At 41.3% G+C, this 25,524-nt stretch overlaps 1 protein-coding gene across 1 annotated transcript in view; it reads left to right on the top strand.

Moving 5' to 3' along the window:
- Nucleotides 1-25,524, top strand: part of Vopp1 (VOPP1, WBP1/VOPP1 family member) — a 70,207-nt gene that overhangs the window by 23,646 nt on the left and 21,037 nt on the right. Inside the window, exons 2-3 of the mRNA XM_005360889.3 lie at nt 8,171-8,229; nt 24,866-24,943. Of these exons, the coding sequence (XP_005360946.1) occupies nt 8,171-8,229; nt 24,866-24,943 (137 nt within the window). The remainder of the gene's footprint in view (nt 1-8,170; nt 8,230-24,865; nt 24,944-25,524) is intronic.

Raw genomic sequence — 25,524 nt, 5'->3', positions numbered from 1 at the left:
GACAGTAGCTGAGAACTCTCTTGATTCTCAGGTGTGAGCCAGAGAGAACTAACTGGGCATGGCCCGGAATTTTGAAACCTCAAAGGCTGCCCCCAATGACACATTTCCTCCAAAAAAAGCTATGCCCTTAATCCTTCCCAAAGAGTTCCATCAACTTGGAACCGTGCATTCAAATATATGAACCTGTGGGTACCCTTCTCATTCAAACCACCACAAGGATGCTGAAAGATAATGTCACAAAGGTCACTGGAGTTGAGGCTCTTCCATTTGGGTTCAGATATCAGTTTCATTTTCTCTTAGTGAAATAATTTCTATAGTAAATCTCATGCCAGTTCCTATGTAGGATGTGGTCGATTCTCTAAAAGGTAGGATGTTTGGTTGGTGGTGGTACAAGAAATTGTGACATCCATACAATGTTCAGAGAAAACACACACACATTTGAAACCAACATAACTTGCTCCAATTTTGTATTTGCTTTCCGCATTGCATTTGTAAGTCACTCTTCAGTGGCCTTTGCTTATTCATAAATGGATATCCCACACAACTCTCAGGGTGACCATGATGTTAAGTGGGATTTCATATGAAAATCATCTGTGGTTAATCACACACACATGCATGCACCTTGCATACATAATATCAGTTGCTATTTCCCTCCATTTAACATGGCTGGAATAAGAAGTATACATTATTAGGGATTGTGAGAATATCAGCTAAGCCACCATGAGATACTAGCATGGTGCCAGATGGTTAATATCAAATGTACAGATGATAATTGTCAGATGTGGAGAAAGTTGAGCTTTGTGGCATGTTTAGTATGACTGTAAGGTGATGTAACTGGTGGGGAAAACACTGACAATTTCAAAAATTTCTATCAGGAAGCCATGAATAGAGATAAATACCTGTTTTCTCAGATAATCAGGAGACCAGGAAGTAGTGGGGTCACCTCAACCCAGAAAGTTCAAAACCTTATCACTTTAAAAAAAAAAAAAGACACTACAAAATTATATATGCTGAGTCTTGTTGCCTAGGAATTCTATTCCTAGGCATCTACCCAGAATATAAGGACACACATGCAAATGTTTGTCAAGTTACCAGGGAAACTGAGTTTCCTTTTTGGATTCCTAGTCTTAATAAGAAAATAATTTAAAAATGGACTCAGAAGGAAGCTCAAGGATAATTTTATTTGAATTTGAGAGCAAACGACAGGAAAGGTAAAGGGACTGATGTAGGCTCAAGACAACCCAAGACCAAGTTCTCAGGACAAAGGAAATTTATTTGCCCCAGACGGACAGAGAGCAGGGAATAAGAGACAAAGGTGGGAGATAGAGGATGAGGGAGAGGGGGAAGGGAACAGGGGAAAAAGGGAAGGGATATTTGCCCTAGAGGAATAAAGGACTGTCTCTGGATGAAGAGGAAAATACGTGGTCCACAGGCAAACGGCGGTTTATAAAGCTAAAAGGGGAAACCCTGTGTTAGGATGAGGTGTTTAATTTTAAGTGGATATGTTAATTAGGTGAACCAAGGGAGGCTTTTGGTTGCTGGACTTAATACTTTGATATTTGGACTTTGCTAGTCAGCCTCTGGAGGAGGAAGTAGCCAAATAAGGTAATAGAACTTGGTGGCTAGCTTTAGGGATGTTGTCAGTTTTTAGCAAGGCAGAGAGGGTGGGGGAGAAGGGTAAGACTTGCCAGAGCCATGTTTGGCATGCTTGGGGTGGCTGGAAATCTGGGTAGCCCCTTAGAGTGGGCAGATGGAGCAGAGGGAATGAGAAGGGCTGGAATTCTGCAGTGGGGTTAACAAACCATGGTGGAGGATGGTGAGATCTCCGAGGATCAGAGTGGGAATGCCCAGGGCGTGTCAGGGAAAATGTTCTCAGATTTGTGTCAGTATCCAAAAAGAGATTTTGAAAAGGGGTGGGGGAATTAGACTTCTCTAAATTAGGATGCAGAAAAGTGGGCAGGCCAAATGACAGAGGGACCACAGTTCTATCTATATGGTAGAAACTCTACAGACAGCTGCATAAGGAAGATTCCCCTGAGAAGGACAAGCATAATCACACAGAAGCATCTCTCCCTCTCCTGAGCATGTCAGGTGACTCAGAAGTCCTGCAGGACACGGTGCTGGGTGTGGGCCAGGTGATTGGCAGGTCAGTTTGGGTTAAGTTATTTTTTGTTTTGTTTTGTTTGTTTGTTTTCTTTTTGAGGCAGTAACTCTACATTTCATTGCCTGTCCTGGAACTCACTGTGTAAATTAGTTTGGACTCAAACTCACAGAGATCTTCTTGCCCCAATATTAGAGGTGTGTGCCACCACACTCCTGTATGGGTGTTTAGGTCCTATTGTAAGTCTGCCTCACATTGGAGTGGTGCGCAAGGAGGCCAGGAGAGGGAATCAGGTCCCCTGAAACAGGAATTAGCAGTTGTGAGCCAGTCTGTGGGTGCTGTGACCTGGACCCTGCCCTCTGGAAGAGCACCTCTGCTGATGCTCTTAAGCACTGAAGCATCCCTTTAACCCTTGGATTGACTCTTAAAAAGAGATAGCAGTGTATTTTGTTCTACACCCAGGGCAGGAAGCTAAATTCTGTTCTTTTGACTTTGCCTCACTGAAAAAGGTCACCTTTTCACCTGGCAATTTAAGTTCTAAGGAGTAGCAAATCTGATGTTTAGTTTTGTAGTGCCACCAGGGAAATGGGACTTAGGGTCCAAGCTACTCCCTTCTGTAACAGTCTTCCTTCTGAAGTAGTAACCCTAAAACCATTTAGAAATCAGAGCAGGGAGTAGAGCCCCCAAGCTCTTTTGGTATTTCTGGACTACAGCCAGTGTTATTCTAAGACATTTCCTGTCTCTGTCCAAGGTCAAGAATTGAGGCTTCTGTTTCTCAGCTGCCTGTCCTGTTTCTATCACCTGTCATCAGTAGCAGCAGCAAATATATTAGCCTGGCGTAGGAACAACCCAGATGTCTACCAGCTTGTGAATGGGGCTCCCACACAGCGGGACAAAGGACTAAAAATGAATGAAGTGCAGTAACACAGACAGAATCCAGGAGGAAAATGTAGCTTAAATGGATTCCTTTATTGAATCTTGTAGAAAAGGCAAGACTGTAGAATAGAAAGCCAGAAAGTACCTCTTGGAAATGAGAGAGGAGATGGAGTGGTTGTAGAACTCTGGGGACAGAAAGCTTTGTGAAACTGGCGTGGGGTGAAGAGAGTACCGCTGAACCCATTTCCTGGAGTTCACCAAACTACTTGACAGCTAATGCTGATGCCCTTAAGCACTGAACCATCTCTTTAGCCCTTGGTTGACTCTTTAAAAGAGACAGCAGTGTATTTGGACAGCGTGGGTGGTACACAAATTAAACCTCAGTAAATCGAGCTGGAACTTGCTTCCCCCAACTGTCTCCTGAATTTTTTTTTTCTGTGACATTTTTTTCCTGATAGTTTCTTTCTTTTTTTTTTTTTAATTTTATTTTATGGCTGTGTCTTAAAGCTTGCTAGAAAGATTTTCAGTACTCTGTTCACAAGGGCGGGAGTAGCCCTTCCAAGTGCCTGAGTGAGTGTAATTGGGGACTTTCAGTGGCTCCTGCCCTTTGCACTGACTTACATTCTTATGCTCCTCCTGTCTTCTACACAGCAAATTCTGTCTAGTTGAAGAACTTAAAAGACAAGTGTGGCTGCAAAATAGTCACCCATCCCCCTTGAACTTCAGTTCTCAAGAGGTATTTTTGCAGTAATCGTAAAGATTATGCCATTCAAAAATGACTCTCTACGTATATGAATGTTTATTTTCACTAGTTTCAACTTAGTAATATTTTTGACTGGTGAACATTTTCCATGTTAACCCTTTTATAGCCTCAATTCCTGACTATGTGAGTATTGTTTGGCACATCCTTCTTCCTTTACATAGTACTTTTCATAGTCTTTGCCCATGTTAGTTTTCATTTAATTCCTTGTTGGATAATTTTCTTTATTAAATGGCTCTATTTTTATATCTTAAATATCTCTCCATATGTACTTTCTAGCTCTTTAATACATTCTAAGATATAATTGAAGGCAAAATGTTAAGAGTTTTATAAAAGAACTTGGAGACTATCAAAATATACATTAGAAAAACATCTCTGCTACCACATAAAAGCTAACTTCTCTTGACTATTTTGGTACATTGATCCAGGCAAACAGGTTGTTCTTTAGTGACAAAGTCCTGAGAGAGGACTTGAAGGTCAGGAGATAAGAACATTGAAAAGTTTGGATTGGAAGTTCTTATACAAGCTCTGTCTTATGCCTATCAGATTTATTGAGATACATCATTTTATATACTGTTTCCCAGGGAGACATGGGACAGTGTCTACAGAAACTGGCCTATGATAGGATGAGGTCAGCAGGAGGTTAATCAAGTAACACTGCCCAAGGGGGACATAGCTAACTCAAGAGCATTGCAGACAGCACACAGAGGCCTTAGAACTGATAACTCCAGTCTCTTGAGGTAGAAAAGCTCCAAGCCTTAACTCCTTTGAGGCCAAGTCCCATCCCAAGACTGAAGCTTGCCAAGTCTGACCCTGGGCAAGGACACAGACTGGTTTTCTTTTGTCCCTGTATCAGGCCCTCTGAGAAAGCCTTGGATTAGTCTGGCTCCCAACAGCACATGCCTTTATGAACAGATATTTCTGGAAAGAAAGCAGTCCTTGACTGGACCTTCTGAAGGGTGATGGCTGATTGAAGCTGAGTGATTGTAGAATGACTGGGTTATGGCAGGGCCCTCCTCTAATCACAGTTTATCTTAGGTTATCTTTATCCCCTTAATAGCCATTCTTGACTCACTTTTGTGTCTGATCTAACAGCCTCCTGACTGACAGGTAAAACTCTTGAAATGTATCAGTAGACCAGTGGCTCGAGCCAGCCAAAGGGTGAAGGATGCAGTCACATAGTGTCATGTTCAGTAGTGAAGATTACCCACTTTGCTTTACCTAACGTTTCTACAAGTGTTCTTAAAAACGTCTTGGTTTATGACTTTCTTTGCTCTGTGTTTATGAAAAGCTTCATAAACCATTTACTACATTGAAACTTGGAATTTGGTAATCTGAATCCGTGTTCCTAGGCCATGGTCACTCATATTTGACTCTGGAATAAACTGTTTCTTATCCCCTTTGACTTGTGTTTTCTTGTTCAATCTCTCATATTATTTCATTTCTCTTTTAATATATAAGAAAACTATGTGATTTTAGAAATGCTGCTTTGTTGGCTTTCTTAGCAGAATATTCCTAAATTAGTATGTTTCTCCACAATATGAAGGTGAATGCTGACTACTGCTTCCTTTGGGTGTATGGTAACTTTGTGTCTTTGTTGGGGTATCTATTGCTGCAGTGAAACACTATGACAGAAAGCAAGTTGGGGAGAAAAGGGTTTATTCAGCTTATCCATCCACATTGCTATTCATCACCTAAGTGTAACATGAACAGGGGCCAGACTTGTTGTTGTTGGTTTTTGTTCAGCCCGGTACCCACAGCTGTTTAGCCCCAAAGAAAATCACACATAGGTCTCCATAAATTATAAGCTGATTGGCCCATTAGCTCTAGCCTCTCACTGGCTAACTCTCACATCTTGATTAACCCATTTTTCTGATCTATGTTAGCTATGTGGCTCAGTACCTTTTTTAGTGAGGCAGATCACATCCTGCTGCTTTGGTGGTCTGGGCAGGAGTAGGAGGAATAAAATTCCTCCTTCCCAGAATTCTCTTGTTCTCATTACATCATTTCTACTTCCTGTCTGGTTTTCCAGCCTGTATTTCCTGCCTGGCCAATCAGCGTTTATTTATAACATGATTGGCAGAATACAGACAATTCTCCCTCACCACCAAAGAAAGGCAGGACAGGAGCTTAAGCAGGGTAGGAACTTGGGGTCAGGAGCTGATGCAGAGCCCATGGAGGGGTGCTGCTTACTGGGCTTGCCTCCCATGGCTTGCTCAAACTGCTTTCTTATAGAATCCAGGATCACCATCTGAGGGATGGCCCCACCCACAATGGACTGTGTGCTTCCCCCGTCAAGAAAATGCTTTATATATGGACCTTATGGAGGCATCTTTTCAACTGAGGTTCCCTTCTTTTAGTAATTCTAATTTGTGTGTCAAATTGATAGAAAACTAGCTAGCTGCTTTATTAGCTAAATTATATTGAAAGTATAGTATAAAATTGTATGTCTTAAATTAGACATTTCTGATTTTTATTTTGGAAATTTTGGTTAGTTTTTTAAAACTTTTATTAGTTCTTTGATAATTTTTAACAATGAAGTTTTATTATATCCTAAATAGTCCCAGATTCATCTCGAGATCTCATTTTTTAAGCCCATCAAATACAGCTTGTGTTGCCCATGTATTCTTGGATGTGTACCTTCCTTTGGAGCGGGTTTACCTACAAAGGGCCACACTTTAAGAAGAGTGATTCCCCCTTCCCAGGAGCTATCAGCTGCCAGTAGATTCATAGCTGTGGGTGGTACTTTCTACCCACTTCGCCTCTTCATGCTGGGATTTTATCCCCACCACTCTCTGTAGTCTGTAAGAGAGCAGTGGTCGCTCTCATTTCCAGATCTGGAGCCCTCCCTTCCCTAGATTTTCTCTGAACCAGCTTTCTATTTTATAATTTTCTATTGTAGAAGTTGATCGTTTCCTTGTGTCTTTCCTTCTGCCAACCTTTCAGTTGTTTGAAGATATTACTCTTACTGTATAGACGTTTTCTTTTGGTAGAATTTTAATTTTGGTTATTGAATAATTTTATCTGCAGGAGATAAGGATTTTTTATCATAACTGACTTCAGGTCCTCGCAGTATCTGCTGTCATGTGTCTCTTTAATTTAAACCCCAAAGCAGGCAGAGAAACTGTATTCATAAAGTAAAAGAATTTTTTTCCGGGATATGTAGTTGGGACTAGCCTGCATCTTACAGTGTGCATGTCCCCATAGTCTTTAGAGAGTGGTTGACTTGAAGAAATATTGCTTGTGAGAAATCCTCAAGGTCTCTGAAGTGCCATTAGTGATGGGAACATCGTGCTTAAACTTTTGTGTTTGACTCTCCATCCATTCCCTACGTGCTAAATGCTCAGTCTCGGTTTGGAGGACGCTCTCTTTTCCAGCAGCACTTTGTCAATATTTTTAGAAGTTAGAGGATGAGGCTTCTTACAAGCAGTATTTCTTGAAATGAAAAAAAGGGGGGGGAGGGGTATAATACTTAGAATCCTTCAGAGTCTAATAGAATAAAAAACACCCAATCAACAATTCACACAATACTGGTGAATAATGATCAGAGGTTTAGCACTGTCTACCACTGTCTTAAGGACGTCAGGAGGCAGGGCACTGACTCTGGAGGTCTTTTAAGTAGGCCCTGTGGTGGGCAGCAGAGGGAGCACTGGGTGTACCCTGGGTCTGGCTGTGGATGGCGGTGAGTCCCAAGGGAATGGGATATGCTGGGAGGATGGGTGTGGTGTGTGGACTGGTCAGATTAGGTGTAGCCCAGAAAGACTAGAGTGGAAAAGAAGGCATAAGCAGCAGACCTGGGTCCCAGCCAAGTGTGGTGCTTGTGGAGTCCCTGTAAGGTCACTGGGGACTCTCAAAGGAATGCAGATGGTCTGGGAGGAATGGCTGGGGAGAGCAACTAGGAAGAACGAGGGGGGACCTGTGTCAGTGCCACTTGGTGGCCCAGCCCCAAGGGGATGCAGTTGGGTAGGAAGAGGGGCTGAGGCAAGCAGTAGTGGCAGCCCTCTCCTTTCTAAGGGAACACCTGGGCTATTCTGAAGTGTCATACATTTTTTAAGTGGGGTTGGGGTGTAGCCCAGTGGTTAGAGTGCTTGCCTAGCATACATAGGGCCATAGGTTTGGTTTCTAGCACTAACCCTCATCCCCAAAGGATTGTCTCTCATTTACCCTTTTAAGGAAATGTTTGTATCTAGTGTATTTAGAGATATGGGAAGCTAGAAAAATAGTTGCTTCTGTTTCCTTCCCTTTAAAAATGTTTTGAAGAAGTAAAACCAGTCTGAGGAAGGGAGGAGATGGAATTCTCCCTGCCATTAATGTTTATCATCTACTGGCTTTTTGTGCTTTCTGCCGTTGCCGTTCTTTCCTTGTTAACTTCTCAGTAGTGTATAAGTTACTTACCACTGACAAAGATTTTTTTCTTTTGCTTTTATTTCTAGTGCACAGAAGCCAAAAAACATTGCTGGTATTTTGAAGGACTCTATCCCACATACTATATGTAAGTATTGTGCCTTCTTGTTGATTTGCCTGTGCTCATTTTTTTTCCCTCTGGGAGAAGTTTCTTTAGTAGGTATAGGACTAGATTATTGGGTAGGGAAAGCCCAGGTGTGGCCTGCATACCCCCAACTCCGCCCCCTCCACCCTTGCAAGGTTTTATGCCTACTTTTGCTCATGGACAGCAGGTCACCTCACCAGAGCCGTTCATCCTAAGATGAGTTACTCTGAGATTCTGAAATGCTGCATGCTCTGCTTTGCTAGACGATTAGTTCCAACAAGATTGGTGATATTGTGATGTCTGTAGAAGACAGACATGGTGTTGGTTTATATAAGCTTTCCTAGACAAAGAGAACAAAGATATTAGGAGTAGATTCATGGCCTTATGCTTGAGAAGAAAGGGCCTCAACTTAATTGTTGGTGTGTGTGTGTGTGAGTGTGTCTGTGTGTGTCCGTGGTGGGGGGAGAGAGAGAAAGAGGGTGGGTTTGAAATTTTATAATGATTATCTTCCTCCAAGATAGATACAGTGATGGCCTTGGCTCAAACGAATTATATTCCATCCTGTACGCCAATCAGGCTCACTGCAATTAAATCATTGTTAGCTCTTTTTCTGTTTTATAGTATTTTTTTTTTGCTATTGTCTGGTGTTAGTTACTAACTATATAGATCCAGCTACCTTTTTAAGGTAGGTGGCTGGTTGTTCCAGGTTATTGGCTACTGTTTTTAATTGTGCTTTGAGGTGCCATAGGTTTGAGGTCAAATAATCCAAACAAATGTTAAATTTTGTCAGATATGAGCATTTTCAGAAGTGCACATAAATTATTATAGCAGAAACATTGTATAAATGAGGTTTTGGGGCATGTGAAGTAATTGAGCAGGAAATACATAATATAGTCACCTCTTTCTATCATGGGTTTTGTAATCCTCAGCGTATTTTAATAATGCAAAATTATGCCTACTTCAAATGTTCAGACTTTGAAATTTCATCCCTGTTTTCTAACCAATGCAAGTATTATCCAAGTACCACTTATATTGTGTTAGGTATAAGCGATCTAGAGATGACTCTGCATTTACTGCAGATATGACATGGCTATATGCAAATGCTAGTTTATTTTACAAGAAATTTGAGCATCCTTACATTAAGGCATCCAAGGGGTTGGTTCGTGCAGATAACTAAGGACATCTGTAATAACAAAGATTATTTCTTAATTGTCCTGGCCACACTTTTCTGACCTTTCCTGCTTGGAGTATAGAGTGGGACAAGGGATGTTGCTGTGAAACCTAGATAGTTGCCAGGGTCTTTTGCAGATTTCCTACTGAAACAAAGGGGAGGGGGTTCTTAACTGCCTGCTTTTGAGGACAGGTCCTGAAAGAAAGCCTTTGTAGCTAGAAAAAGACAAAACCTGCTGGGAAAATTAAGCAGCAACATCAGGACTTTGAAGAGTTGTTATGTTGAAAACAGTACTTACAGGATAAATGAGGAGATAAAATATTTGGTACCTCTCAGCATAAAGCTTTTCTATTGCTGGACATTGTTTCTCTTGTTCAGCTTCTTGCACTAATGTATATTAACAGCTGCTTCTTTCAACATGATGTTCTTTGAAAACATGCGTTCCCGCTTATTCTGTTCCTCAGGTTTTTCAGAAGTTGGTAGTGGCAGCTACTGTTGTATGTACTTGCTGGTTTTTCTTTATCCCTTGACAGTCTTGCAGAGCAGGACCCTGTTCTTGTCCTTCCCTGTCCCTTCTCTTCCAGTGGTAGAAGAAAGGGCCTGGAACCCTCAGTTGCTCAGTTCTCACAGTCGAGACACCCTAATGACTAGGATGTTGAGTTGAGACCTTAATATAAGGTGGGTGTTTTCCTTTACACATCATGTAATTTGTTTAGTTTCACAACCACCCATGAAAACCCGTAGCTGCCAGCCCACTACCTCTGCTCTTCCTGTCTTTCTTCTTCTGCCTGGAAACGGCCCCTCTGGTGCTTGTTGGAACCAGTGCCAAGACTCTTTTTTTCAGGCTTTTCTCTAGTTCTCTTCTCTCTTCTGTCTATTTTTTTTTATGTCCCCTTTCTGCTTAAAAACATCTAAATCAAAGTTCAACATTTTAGCCAGTTTTAAATAGTAGTTTTTTTCTTTATTCTGAGTGCCATGAGGGCAATGACTTAAATGCTGGCATGTTCTGTGCCATCCCCCAGCCGTCTCCTGAAGGGTGAGTCAGCCTCTTCCTTCCAGTCCTCAGTACCCACAGGCAACTTTCGATGTTTCACAGACCCCGGCTTGCCACCCTCCTTTTCTCATGACTTCTCTGATGCAGTGTCCTTCCCACCAACTTGGAAATGTCACACCTCCATTCAGCTCTGGTACAGCATCTTGAATAGTCCTTACTGACTACACTACCTATCATACTCTATATCTGCTGGATGCTTCCAGGAAGTGGCCAGAGATTATATATTCCTCAAGCATAGCCAGAGTACAGGAACTAGACCACATAAGCAAAGAAAATAAAAACCTAAAAAACAAAATTAAAAACTACAGGAAATCAAACAAACATGCAGGAAGTGTGGTACATTATGGGAAAGCTCAGTCTTCAAATTATAGACAGAGATGAAGGAGAAGAATTTCAGGTTAATGGAATAGATCAGATTTTCAACAAGGTCACAAATTGAGGCAAGACAAATCCATATAGATAAAGGGGCACATATGACACCAGATAGACAGGGCCAGAAAAAATGTCATATAATAGTCAAAACACTAAATAGAACAAAACAAGAGTGTTGAAAACTACAAGAGAAAAAAAAAACAAGTCACATAATAGCAACAGGCTAAAATAATTCATGTCCACTAAACCAGTCCCACAGTGAATACTAGAATCAATGCTTCAGACGGAAGCTATGAATAAGAATGAATAGCCAAGGGGTAACCAAAAGAAATCACATAAAGCTATAATGACTGACACCAGAAATATAACTAAGAACACAAGCAGCCGCAGCAACAACAACAAAAACCCCAATAAAATCACAGTAATCAATGTAAACAGTTCAATAATTGATGTGGGTTTCTTTCTGGAATAAGCACTTGGACACCAATGAGAGTGGGAGAGAGAAGATGTGCTCACCAGTGGCCTGAAGCCAGGGTGCTCCTGAAATGCCTTGGTCCCAGGCCCAGTTTGCCTTCTCATTTTATTCTCTAAAACCACACGGTGCAGTGAGCAAGCAAGTGAGATTTTACAGGAGCATATATGGCGGTCAGCTTTTCGGGGTTTTTTGTTTTTGTTTTTTAAGGCATATGTTATAATTGAATGGTGTAAGCTTTTGTGGTCAGGTCTTTAAGGGCAACAGACTATTGGGTTTTAGGTATTTCTCCAGGTTATTCTCTTCCAGGTAGCAAGATGAAGTCATGCTTGGAAATGAACAGTACAAACAATGCTTTAATTAAGTCTAATAATTGGTCTTTTGGTTTTTTTTTTTTTACCTTATTCTGTTTCACAATAACCTTAGATATTAGCAGCTTAAACTCCCAATAAAAAGACAAGGGTTGGTTGAGTGGGTCACAAAACAAACTCTCTTTTTATTGCGTACAAGAAACTCAGCTTTAAAGATAAGCACCACTTCAGGTGAAAGGATGGAAAAATTATTCCAAGTAAATGGCCCAGGAAGCAAGGAAGTGTCAAGAACCTAATATCTGACAAAATAAATTTCCAGTTAAAACTAATCAGAAGAGATAAAGAAAGCTGCTTCATTTTAATCAGAGGAACAGTGTGATGTGGGAGTGATTTCTTATTAATAAAGAAACTGCCTAGGCCCATTTGATAGGCCAACCCTTAGGTAGGCGGAGAAAACAGAACAGAATGCTGGGAGAAAGAAGCTGAATTAGAAAGTCGCCATGATACTCCCACCCGACACAGCCACAGGTTAAGATCTTCCCTGTTAAGCCACCTTGTGGGCTACACAGATTATTAGAAATGGGTTAGATCTATATGTAAGAGCTAGCCAATAAGAGGCTGGAACTAATGGGCCAGGCAGTGTTTAAAAGAATACAGTTTCCGTGTAATTATTTCCGGTAAAGCTAGCCAGGTGGTGGGAAGCGGCCCGCCGCTCCTATTACTACAACAGTGAATCAAAAGACATTGCTGTTCTAAACATTCTATGAATTAAACTCGGGGACAGCAGTTTCAGAAAGAACATACTATTGGGCTTCAAGATACAGACTAGCTTCAACTCCTTAGTAGGAGGTGATTTCAGTACCTTACTGTCTCTAATAAAAGACAGGTGGCCTGGATAGAAAATAACAGAAACATTAGGATTGATTGGCATCAAACACATGGTCCTAACAGATATCTACAGAGTCCTCCACCTAAACACCAAAGAATCCACATACTCAGCAACCAGTGGGCGCTTTGTTAAAATAGATTACATATAGGGATACAAGACAATCATAAATTTAGAAAAGCTGAAATAACTCTGTGTATTCTATTTGACCAAGTGTTGATAAATCTCTAGTAATTACAGAGACACATTAAGACTAAACAACACATTACTGAATAATGAATGTGTCAAAGAAGAAATCAAGAAAGAAAGGTTTTCTTGGAAATAAGTGAAAATGAAAATGCAATACTACAAAACCCCTGGGACACACTGGAAAGCAGTCCTGTAAAGGAAGGTACAACTCTAAGCCTCTACACTAGAAAATAGAGAGAGCAAAAACAAATGGCGTAATACAAATCAAAAGTTTGGACAAAAAAAGAACAAACCAATCCCAAATTAAGTATTTGAGAAGAAATAGTAAAAACCATAGGAAAATTTAATGTAATAAAAACAAAGAAAATAATACAGAAAATCAATGAATCTAGGGCCTGATTCTTTGAGAAGTTAGACAGGACTGACAGACTGTTGGCCTAGCTAACAAAAAAAAAAAAAAAGAGGAAGGAGAAGAAGAAGAGAAGGAAGGGGAGGAGGAGAAGAAGAAGAAGAAAGGCTCAAATGAACAGAATCAGAAATTAACAGAGAAACATTACAACAAATACCAAATAAATTCAGAATATTACAAAGGAATGCTTTACAATCGTAGAGTCCATTAAGTTACAAAATCTAAAATAAATGGAAAAAAATCTAGATTCATCAAAATCACCAAAGTTAAAACAATTCTAGATTCATCAAAATCACGAAAGTTAAAACAGGAGACCTAAACAGCTCTATAACAAATACATAGATTGAAAAAGTGATAGTACAAGTACAAAAACCAGTTAAAAACACAATAAAACCTCAGAACTCCTAGCCAGAATTCCTGATGAACATGATATAAAGTATTTACAACCCAAATACAAGCATATACTGTCATCAAGTTGGCTTTATTCTGGAGACGCAGGGATGGTTTGGCACATGTAAACTAATAAATGCAATAAATCAGACAAAACCCACATGATTTTATAAGTAGACGCAATAAAAGCTTGGAAGCAAAATTCAACATGCCTTTATGATTAAAGTCCTAGAGAGTGTAAGACTGGAGGAAATGCACCTCAGAATAATCAAGGTAGTCCATGACAGATAAACAGCCAATATTTATGCAAAATGGAAAAATAAAACAACCCTATTCAAATCAGGAACAAGACAGGGCTGTTCACTATCCCCATTTCTTTTGAGTAAAATTGCTCTAGCACTAAAGCAGTCGGATAAAAGAAAAATCGAAGGGATAAAAATAAGTAAAATCATCCCTATTTTCAGAGGATGTTATACGTAAGTTGATCCCCAAAATTACAATAGAAAACTTCTGGAAATCATCAGTGATTTCAGCAAAATGGCAGAGTTCATAGCCAGATTGCAAAAACTAGTAGCCTTTCTATATATATCAACATAACCATGCTGAGAAAGATTATGGAAACACTCCCACCCAAGAAAATCTAGTAATAAATCTAACCAAGGAGATTAAAGACCTACAATTAAAACTGCATCTCTGACAAAATTGAGGAATACATGAGAAAATAGGAAGACCTCCCATGCTCTTTAGAATTATTATTAAAAAAAAAAATAACCATTCTAACAGAAGCAACTTGCAGATTCAATGCAGTCCCAGCCAAAACCCCCACAACATATTTCAGAGACAGACAAAAATATCCTAAAACTCATATGGACCCACAAAGTCCTTGGGTAGCCAAAGCAACCCAGAACCAAAAAAAGAACAGTGCTGGAAGGATTTCCACTTGAAATTTGTGGCGTATATTGCTTAGCAACAGTAATAAAAAGCATGGCCCTGGCACAAAAACTGTCATGGAGATCAATAGAACAGCGAGCGGAACCAAATGTGAGTCCACACACTACCACCTTCTGATATTTGACAAAAATACTGAAAACATACACACTGGAGAAAAGACAACATTCTCAACAAATGGTGCTGGGGAAAAAATGGATGTCCCTATATAGAAGAATGAAATTAGACCCATGTCTTCCAGCCTACACAGAAATTAACTCCAGATGGATCAAAAACCTCGATGTTAATCCTGAAACACTGGAAGTGCTAGAAGAACACGTTTTCGGTAAGATTTAGGTGTAGGAAAGGGTTTTCTGAATCGGGCTCCAGTTGTCAAGGATTTAAGGCTAGCAAATGACAAGTAGAACCTCATAATGATAAAAAGCTTCTATGCAGTGAAGAAAACATCAGTTGAGTGAAGAAGCCCACAGAGTTGGAGAGAATCTTTACTAGCTAAATGGGGAGAGGGTTGATAGGCGGAGTATATAGCAAAGAACTCAAAAAACAAAGATTCAGAACAAATGAGGTTGCTGTTAAGAGACATCATGGCCACACCAACTTTTATAAAGAAAAGCATTTTTATTGGAGCTAGCTTATAGTTCAGAGATAAGTCTATTTGCTGAAGAGGAAGCTGAGAGTCCTACATCTGAACCTTTGGGCAGCAGAAAGAGAGTGGCACCCTGGGCGTAGCTTGAGCATCTGAAACCTCAAAGCCCACCAGTGACATACTTCCTCTAACAAGGCCTCACCTGCTATAACAAGGTCACACCTCCTAAAAGTGCTACTGCCTATGGGCCTGGGAGGGGGGGAATTTTTATTTAAACTACCACAGATATAAATATATGTGTAACAACAATTATTAAAGGAAAAAAGTCCATGAATTTAGGGGAGAACACAAGGACCATGGAAGGAGTTGGAGGGAGAAGAGGGGAAATGATGTATCAGTACACATAAATAAAATTTTAAAAAATTTAAAAAGAACTTTTCCAAAGTGAGAAATTGCATGCATGAATTATATGTGTTAATGACTAGCTGAGTCACCAGTTAATGCCTTGGTGTCACATTAAGGAAAGAAATCAAAACACTTCCACTTTGGAGTGATTTAGCCAAGAGCAAGTCCAGATTTGAACTCTTTACTTCATGTTCCTTGTGTCTTCCATCCTTTGTCTGTGTGTTGTATGAATCTAAATCTTGCTTGCCAGTGTGTCTTCTGTCTGTGCATGTGTCTGTCCCTAACAAAAGACTTCACTCTGTGTTTTTTAAACAGCATATAAAGCATCACCTGGGGAAGGAAAGGGATACTTTAGGGAAATCTTTATGTTTTCACAAGGGATTAAGTTTCTGATTCCAATGGACCCCAACTGACCCAGATAACAAGCATCATTGTTTACCAACCCATAACCTTAAATGGATGCTTTCGACCTTTACGGCTGATTTTAGGAAGTTGCTTTCAACCTCTGTATTTGCCATTTTCAGTAAATGATAACACTTGCATTATCTGGGTCATGGGCATGGGAGAGTACATAATTTAAGATTCCAGCCCTGCATTAGCTTAGGTTATGAAAGTTGGTTACCTGGGGAATCCAAGGCAAGCAGGGTTGGTTGGTACATTGTTCTCTTAAAGGCAAGTTAGTTTGAGTACACAGTAGGAGATGGGTCTTCAATCTTAAGTGACTTAAAGGTAGATTATTCATTTGGCTGTGAGGTCCAGCGAAAGTTCCAGTCTCTTAGAAAGTGAGAGATATTGTCATAATATGCATTGTCACACTTGAGGAAAGTGGGAGAAATTTCCAAGAATGAGAGAGGTTTCAGAGGGAGGGAAAAGTCATTGTATTCTATCATCTGAGGAATGTTTTCGGCCATGGGAGAAAGTGGAGAAGGGCTGATGTAATCTCTATTGAAGTTGATTAATTCTCTAGGGTATCATGAGCTAAACTAATGGATCACCCACATGATTTATGCCTGTCCCCCTGGCCCCAGGCAGGGAAATGATCACACACTGTGTACTGCCCACCCAAGAAGGCTTTTAAGTGCTCCTGTTCAAGTTTGTCCACTACCTGGCTAGTGATTGAGTCTTTTTGACTGTAAACAAATGATTGAAAACAGGAAGTAACCCCATAGTCGTATAAGTGTTGGCAGATTTTACCTCAGAGACGATGCCTGCCTTGACTCTGTTAGGATGCTGAGGAGACCTTAAGATCAATGCAATAACAGATCACTGTATGCTTGGCCATTACCCTGGACCTGAATATCTTCAGACGCCTTCTGCATGTTTGAGTCACATCTCTGACATGGTGATGGGGCAGAGTGACAGAAGAGCTCTTGGTTCTGGTTCAGATGTTAATGTACTTGAAGGAATGAAGATGCTTCTTTGAAAATGAGTCCTTACTGCTGGAGGGGAAGCCATGCACTGAGTGACCGAGGGAAAGGATGGAAGAGAACCTAGGACGGGCAGTGTTCCGATCAAAGATGAAGGAAATAGGCTTGTCTGTGGCTTGTCTACACCCGACAGGGCCCATTCTTCCTAGCACTGCTCTGACTGCCGCTGTCCTTTAAAGGCCCCACGTCAGCTCTTGCACAGAAGCTTCTTTTCAAGAACTTAGTCGGCTTGTGTTATAAGCAATATCGAATGAGTAAATTGCCATTTCTGGCTTTCATACTGCGTTGAACAGCTTTTCCTGGAGAGACGTGAACTTACCACAGATAGGATGCTAACAGCCAACCAAAGAAACTGTTTTGTTCAAGTGTAGCTTAGTGAGTCTTTCGGGCTACTTACAAGAGGCGTCGAAGTCACTCTAAGGCAATGGTGCCATGGAAAAGCCTACCTCAGTATGAGGGATGACTCGTTGCATCTCTGGGGCTCCCTAAGTGAGCTGAAGGGTGGCTTGGCCAGAAGAAGCATCTTGTCCCCTGCAGTTGCTTACTGGTGTATAACCTTGAGAATATTGTAGGCGTTAGCTTTCAGAGAATTCGAAGTTTTGTTTGCTTCCTGAAACTGTTGAGCCTCCCTTCTCTCTGGAAGAGGGAGTGTCTTAGTTAGGAAGCTGCAGTGCAGCTGACCATGAGCCCAGGAAGAAGGTTTGTGAACCAGTGCCTGTAGTCACTTTACCTGTCTTATAGAGGTACCAGTATGAGATCCACCTCTCGGGGCTCCAGTGTGACACTGGGACTGATGCTCCGTGTCTGTGGTCATCTGAATGAGAAATGGCCTTCAGAGGTTCATGAATGTGAACACCTGGTTCCAGTTGGTGGCCTCTGCGTGCATGTTATGGAGTTTAGGAGGTGTTACCTTGTTGGAGGAAGTCTGTCCTTGGGGCTGGACTTTGAGGGCTTTGAGCCTTGCCCTACATCCTGTTCGCTCTGCTTCAGCCAGCTCCTGCCTCTGTCTCCATCTTTCTCGGCCTGTCGTCATTCCTTCCTCACCATAATGAACTCTATCCTTCTGGAACATGAAACTAAATAAACCCTTTCTTTTTAAGTTACTTTTGGTCATGGCATTTTGTTTTGTTTGTTTGTTTTTTGTCACAGAAAAGTAACTAAAACAGGGTCTGTCCTCACTCTGGAGAGAGGTATGGAGACAAACTCTGTTCCGGTGTGCTCCCCAGCACCCATTCCCCTTGCTTTCTAAAACCCCGTTCTTCTCTGTGGTGAGTGAGACAGCTGAGCACAGCCCTTGATTCCCAGCCTGGGGAGGCATAGGGAGCGCTGGAGATAGAACGCTTATAAATCAGCCAACCTGTGCTGTTTCTTAAATTGCCTGCATAAACTGAGACAGCAGAGCAAGGGAGGATTAAGCTGAGAAAATATGTCAGTCATCAACCTAAACTCCAATTCCTAGATCAGGGTAATAGAATTGTCTCCCTTTCGTACCACATTGCCAAATTCATATTTCTTCATTTGCATTTTGTGTGCTGTGTGATTTCAATGGTTATAAACTTGTTAGCAGATTAAAATATTACAAGGTTCTGGGAAGATTTTGACTTTTTCATTTCCCATCTTACCCTGCTGTGCTGGCAGGGTGCATATTTCTTAATCTTACCATATCTTAATCTGAATCTTACTGAATCAGAAATTAGAAAGCCTGTTTCCAAAGACAGACCTGAATTGAACTGATTTTAAATGTGCAGCAATTTATAAAATGAAGAAAAAGAAGAAAAATCTAGCTCCTAGGAACAGAGTATAGACTTCCCAAAATTCTGTGGAGTTAGTTAAGCTCAGCAGAAGTGTGAAGACCTGCTGTAGCTGGGTTATTCAGCAGTACCAGTTATAAGAAAATGAGCTCTTTCTATTCCCTCTGGACTGCTAACTATAGGGTTTACAATATTTATGATACTTTCCCTCAGAGTGGAAATAAAAGTGGGATTTCTTCCAATAAATGCCACAAGCCACCTTAAATGCAAGTAATTTGTGCTTATTCAAGGTTGAGGAGGTTTCTGCCAGTAATAAATAGTTCTCACAAGAAAGGGCTGGCAGCCAGCGTCTCTCCTTGAAGCCACCCCATTGGCTTTGATCTTAGATATATTGATCAGATAGGAGTTTAATGACCATCATAGTATGTCTCAACAGACAAGCACACCCCTTCTTGTAGGGAAATCAAAACAGACCAGGAAAGAAGGTTCTGACCTAAAGTCAACTGAGGTTTACAGAAAATGAATCAGAAATGTATAATGTATCCTCAATCTGTGACGCTTTTGACCTGATAGCAAGATAGATAAAAGCCCTGATGCTGTAGAGATGGAAATTATTTTTAAAAGATATGTTACATATGCACAGATGTACACTATTAAAATGCTCAGAATGTCTGTTCCATGAACTACAGTGAGGATCTCATGCATCCAGACTCACTCCAAACTTATCAGATTATATAAATCAAATCATATAAATGCAGCTCTTTGTATATCAATTATACATCAACAATTTTTCTGAACTGATTAGAAAAGCAAAACAGCTTTCCCCATCCACCTGGACTCCACACTTTCCACCCCCACACACATACCTGCTAGGTGTAGGCAATTAAAATAGGTTAAAAAGGTTCTACATGGGCGGGACTTCCTGCCACCTCATTCAGATCAGGAGAACTTTTCTAGGATAGGAAAACACCCTAAAAGTAAGGCTTGAGAAGTAGTCCTTTAGATTGTGCTGGAAGGAGTCCATAAATGATTAAATTGTATTATACATGAAAAACGAAGACTGAATTGGATGTTAATGGTGGACTTTCCCACAACTGTATCAGAACTAAAACCCCGTCACTAATAGATAAAACCTAGTTTATTAACTTAGCAGACTATTAGCTTTCACCAACCCAAAAGCTAAGAATGCCATCAGATAGGCATCTAATGCCTACAGAAAAGCTCCCCCTATCTTGTTGTAACAATCTCTCTGATGTACCCACCAATGCATTTTAAAATAGTCAGGATTTATGATTTTCTTTATTCTGTAAAACTATAAGACTTCATGAAACTGCCTCCATGTTGGAGCATGGAAGTTAGGGTAAGGTTAAATCTGTGTGTCTGGGCCATGTCATTTAAAATGGCTCCAGAATAAACTCTTTCACATTCCATGTAAGGTGAGAGCTGTGTTTTTTAAAAGGGTTGAGTTGGTGGGAGGTTCTTTACCATGTGTTATAGTTGGTAAAAATGTTAACTGTGTGTGTGGAAATGAAAACAAATTGGGATTCTTCCTGATAAAGGAAAGTCAAGATTGTACCCAATGTGGGCATGGTCTCCCATTGAGGGAAGAATTATAATTGGTAAAGTTGTATAAACAGGTTCAGACTTCAAATGAAAATAGTTAATATTGCAGAGAAACAGACAAAGCCAAAAGGAAACAAAAACAACAATAAAAAACCAACCCTACTATTGTGACGAACACGGAAAGGAAGAGAATGGTCTGTGGAGACTGAAGGCTGTATTCAGGGAAAGGGGTTTCTTTTCCAATAAGTTGGAGAGTCACGGTGTTGCCAAGACTGAACTGGAAATCCTGGACTTAAATCATTCTTCTGCTGCCTCAGGCTCCTGACTTGCTGTCACCACAGACATGCTACTGTCCTTGGCTGACAATTAAATAGTAAGTCAAATAGTATGTAAAGTATAAAAGTATACAGCTTAATTATTAGCCATATCCTGTTGTCCAACACTGCCCCATGATGATAGCAGCTGCCAGTTGTCACGACCTCTTATACTTTGCCCCCTTCCACTCAGGTTACAGCTGCTCTACCACATTCAGGATTAATTTCCTACATATCATTTTAACTAATAACTATTTAGCATCTGCCTGGGCAGGTTACTGTTACAATTTCAAGGGTTGCTTTAAAACAGCAAACATTTGTATTTCTATTACTCCTAAGGCTAGAAACCTATGATGGTACCAGCTGACCCAGTGTGGTTTGTAGACAGCCATCTTCCCTGTAGAGAAAAAGCAAGCTGTCTCCTCCCTGGTCTTATAAAGGCACTAATTTCATTCCCTAGGGTGTCACCTTAATGACCTGATGACTTGCCAAGACTTACCTTGACATGCCGTCCTATTAGTGATTAGCATTTCTGAATATGAATCTTTTGGTAGATGCAGGCGAGGAAGACAAGTCCATCTAGTCCATCACAGTAACCAAAAGGGAAAGGAATGTGTTTTCCTGCGATGTCTCACTATATAGTGCTGACTGGTCTAGAACTCACTATGTAGACCAGGCTAAGAAACCACAGGATCTCCCAGCGTCTTCCTCCCAAGTACTGGTGTTAAAGGCCTGGACCACCACACCAAACCCAAAAGGAAATATTTATGTACCAATATTTTACTATTTTCAAACTAGAAATATTTGTGTTTTATTGACATTGAACATTCTCTAACTTAATATGTCCACCTATTCCATTTATAGAATAAATGTGTCCAAAGGTCAGATCCTGTTTACTTCTGGACAGTGCTAATAATGACACGTGCTTATTTCTCATCCTTAAAAACTCGGCAGAAGGACCGTCTCACTTTTTATATTATTTAACTGACGCTGGCACAGACTGCAAACTCATGGCCCACAAGTACCCAGACTTATTCTTGCACCCTAAGGACTACATTACTTCTCATTTATCCAGAGAGAAACATAGACACCCTAGCGTTATCTTTGGAATATACTGAATTACAGATTAACACCTGCTCAGGGTAATGTGTCCTGTTCTCTGATGCAATCTACATTTGGATCCCAGCGTGCAGCGAGAAGCCTTGGCTAACAGACAGCCGTTTCCAAACGGAAACTGCAGGCCCATATAATTAGAAGTGCTGACCAGTGAGTGTGGGTAAGAATGGTGTTATTTTCTACTGCCAGTCTGAGAATTGGTGTATCTGGTCCACAGTAGAACGAGATGGAAAATCCATTCTGTTATCACCATCTGCTCTGCACCCAGTTTGGTATTAATGACTTCCTTTGGAACAGAAATGCTTTTTCAGGCATTGGGCACGTGTGTTAGAGGATGGACTTATTCAGTACATTATACCACCCAGTAATACTTTCTACACTGAACTAAGCTCGAGGTTGTAGTTAGCATTTAGTTTATAATTGCCCATATTTGAAATGGCAGCAGGATGTGCCTCATCCTCCAGTCTACTGGAAAGAAAGCAGTTGAAGGAGAGGGGGTGAGAGTATTAGCCTTGGGTAAGTGTGTGTTGCTTTCACTGGGAAACATTTGCGGGCATCTGACACTGAGAGTCAGGCCAGAGATGCAGAGGGGTCCTACAGATGCTGAAGAGTGAATGGATGTGTAGCTGAAGGGGCCATAATGAATGCCTTGTGTTTTGAGAGGAGAAAACAGTCATTTGTCAGTATGTACTTGCAGTTTCCAAACTGAAAACTTATCTTAGGCTTGGCTGTTGAGTCTTACTGAAAGGAAGAGTCTGAGTGAAGAACTCACAACCCACTGTGCTCATGATATTCTGGGAGAGATGGGTTTTCAGATGGAGGGCTGCATCTGTTGTTACAGCAACAAATGCAGGTAATCGTTACCTATATATTTAAATACTCAATATACAAGAGCTCCCAGAATTCTAGGCAAGGTGCTCTAAGTATGTTTATAAGCTGGCCTATCTTCCTGCCTCGAAGATCTGTAGGATGTCTAGGCTTGGGTTGAGTGGCTGTTTCCTTAGAAGGGTGACAGTAAAAGTGAAACATTTTAGCAAATGCAGTGTTTGAAAACCATTCTGAGCATTAAATGTATCAATGTCCACCCATGGTATCTTTTATGCAGAACTGTGGATTGAATAGACCCCATCAGGCAGCTGACAACAGAATGAGATTTCCCTTCTGGTTTACTGTTGCCACATACACAGATTCTCTAGTTGGCAGGGGAGGAGAGCAGCTCCTGTTAGAGCCGAGGTGAAGCCCGGAGAGGGATTCTTGCAGAGCAGGAGAGCAGTAGTTCAGGAGAGAAGAGCTTCACCTGGCTCCCCAAATCCTCTGTGCCGGCAGGCCAGAAAACAATGCCTGTCCGCAGCAGGTGAACAGGGTGTTCCCATTAACAGTACCCTTGTGAGAATTACACCTTGTAAAATTGATGATTGCAAGATATCAAGTAGTACATTTGGAAGCAAAAGTGACCACTTGGCCAATTTTGTATTACCCCCAGAAGATGTAAGAGATCAGAAGATCTTATCTTTTGGCTACTGACAGTAGAAAGTCACCTCAGAGCCCAGAGGCTGAGACTTGGGGACACCCAGATATGCCCAGGGAGATGACAGAAGCCAATTTTGGATATAATAGCACTTTAATCATATTCAGGTTTTTGTTTTTTTATTTGTTTGTTTGGCCATCCCCAAAAGTTGCTCTGAAAAAATACAATTTATGTTACAGCCTATTGCATATGTATTTGTATACGACAGAAGTCTGTTTCAGAAAGTATTTTTTATAAAAGGGGACATCTCACCTTTTCTCATCAGTTCTCACCTTCATATCATTAGTTAAGACCACAGAGATTGTAGCAGTTGGAAAATAACTATTGTAAGTATATGTGGGTCCCCCCCAAACCAACACCACACCTGTACCTTGTGTCACTTGTCATATTATGTCAGGCTTTTAATGATTGTTACCTGCTAACCATAGCAAGAGCTTAACATAAATGCAGTCTTCTCTGGGAGTCTTTATAGCCACTACAAAGTTTCAATGCAAAGAACAGTACAAAGAACCCCTGAAGTTGAAATCAAAGAGCAGCTTCTGCTTCCTGTTATAGGCTCAGCTCAAGGACCTCCAGCCATTGGCATAAGGGTACTGCTTTCATGTTATCTTTCAGTTTCCAAGCAGCAGGGCCAAGAACAAAGAGGTAAATCAGGTGGGAGTAGGGAAGGTGCCCCATTGTCAGTGCTGTGTTCAAAGTGACAGTGCTCTAGAAGCTACTAACCTCCTGGCTGGCTGACTTTCCTTGTTGTTAAAAAGTAATAACTCCTGAGAGAAGCAGTTGAGTAAGGGAAGGTTTATTTTGCCTTTCTGCAATCCGTCATGGTAGAAGTCATAGCAGTGAGCATGGCTGGAGCTGAGGTGGTAGGAACATGAGGCAGCCCGTCTCTGTGCACCTGCATCCAGGAAGCAGAGGGCGTGAATGTCCTTGCTACGCTCACTTTCACTGTCTGTCAGAGCAGTCTCCCTGCTTTAGTTAAACTTCTGGAAGTTTAACACCCATCCTCAGCTACATCCAGATGTTTACGTCCTAGGTAATTCACGTCTCGTCAGGTTAACAATCAAGGTTAGGCGTCACCCCAGCCGAGTTCACTGTTGCTATCAGCAGACAGTAACCAGAGCAAAGAGGGGTGCAGCAGTCCTGGAGTGTTATTCTGTGGTTGTTTGCACCTTGCATATGGTTACTAGACTTTAACAAAACACTTAGATTGGTGCCTGTAAGAAGTAATTTCATGGGTGGCTCTTCTGGGTTAGGACAGCCCCTGAACCTGTCCCGTGAGTCAGGGTCCTGCCAGAGGCCTTGGGTAGGTAGAGGATTATGGGAGCACGTAGTCTTTATAAAGACGAGGCCCCATCATTCTATCTGATTTGCTATTAAAGAAGCTAAGGTTGATAGATTTAATAAGAGAAATCACATAGAAAGTGTCCGACCAGAACAAAGCCCTTTCTCTTAACTTGACTCTGTAACCTTTGGTTTTAGCTTGCGAGGGCATTGGAGGCAGTCCCACCTTCCCCAAGGTCAAAGGTTACCCACAGCATAGGACAAGTCTTTGTTAGTATTCCTATGTTGCAGAGATTCCTTGGAGCATGGGTCTGGTAGACTCAGCGCCCTTTCTGGTCCTGAAGACTCCCCAGAAGGAATCCATTGTGATTTTTCTAAGTGCTTATGCTTGTAGGGAGTCTGATGGAACCACACAATGAGGAAAACTGAATCTTTTTTACCCAGAATTCTGCCCTCTCTCCTGCAGATGCCGTTCCTATGAAGACTGCTGTGGCTCCAGGTGCTGTGTGCGGGCCCTCTCCATCCAGAGGCTGTGGTATTTTTGGTAGGTTACAAGTTGTTCTTCTTCTGAGTGTCCTTCCCTAGTTTTGCCTCCAGTCCTCAAGTGCCCACTCTCAGTCTAGTGACCACCTCAGTTCCAATGTCATCATCATGGTCCTGGTCTCTGGGACAGTCCGGCTGAGTAAAAGCATTTGGCTTGCCTTCTTCCTGGGCTGCTGGGGTAGGAGTTTGCAGAGCCTTTTCTGACTCCATTGTTGCTGTCTGGGTAAGGGGAGCTTGGAGAAGTACAAGTTCCGGCATGAGCAACTCCTTAGGCAGCTTCTGAAATGGTTGTTGTAGGAGGCCACCTGTTTGTTTCCGGCTACTCAGCCTCAAAATAGTCATACAGAAACCATATTATTTGTAATACTGTTTGACCAATAGCCTAAGTGTATTTTTTGCTAACTCATACTTTAAATTAATCCATCTCCATTAATTTGTGTATTGCCACAAGGCTGTGGCTTACCAGGTAAAGTTCCAGCGTCTGTCTCTGGTGGGGCTACATGGCTTATCTCTGACTCTGCCCATTCTCTCTCTCTCTCTCTCTCTCTCTATGTTCAAGATGCCTGTGACTTCACAGAACCC

This window comes from Microtus ochrogaster, linkage group LG3, assembly GCF_000317375.1.
Source record: "Microtus ochrogaster isolate Prairie Vole_2 linkage group LG3, MicOch1.0, whole genome shotgun sequence".
In the NCBI taxonomy this organism is placed as follows: Eukaryota; Metazoa; Chordata; class Mammalia; order Rodentia; family Cricetidae; genus Microtus; species Microtus ochrogaster.
Note: the sequence above shows the minus strand (reverse complement) of the source record. Positions and strands in the feature narration are given on the sequence as shown.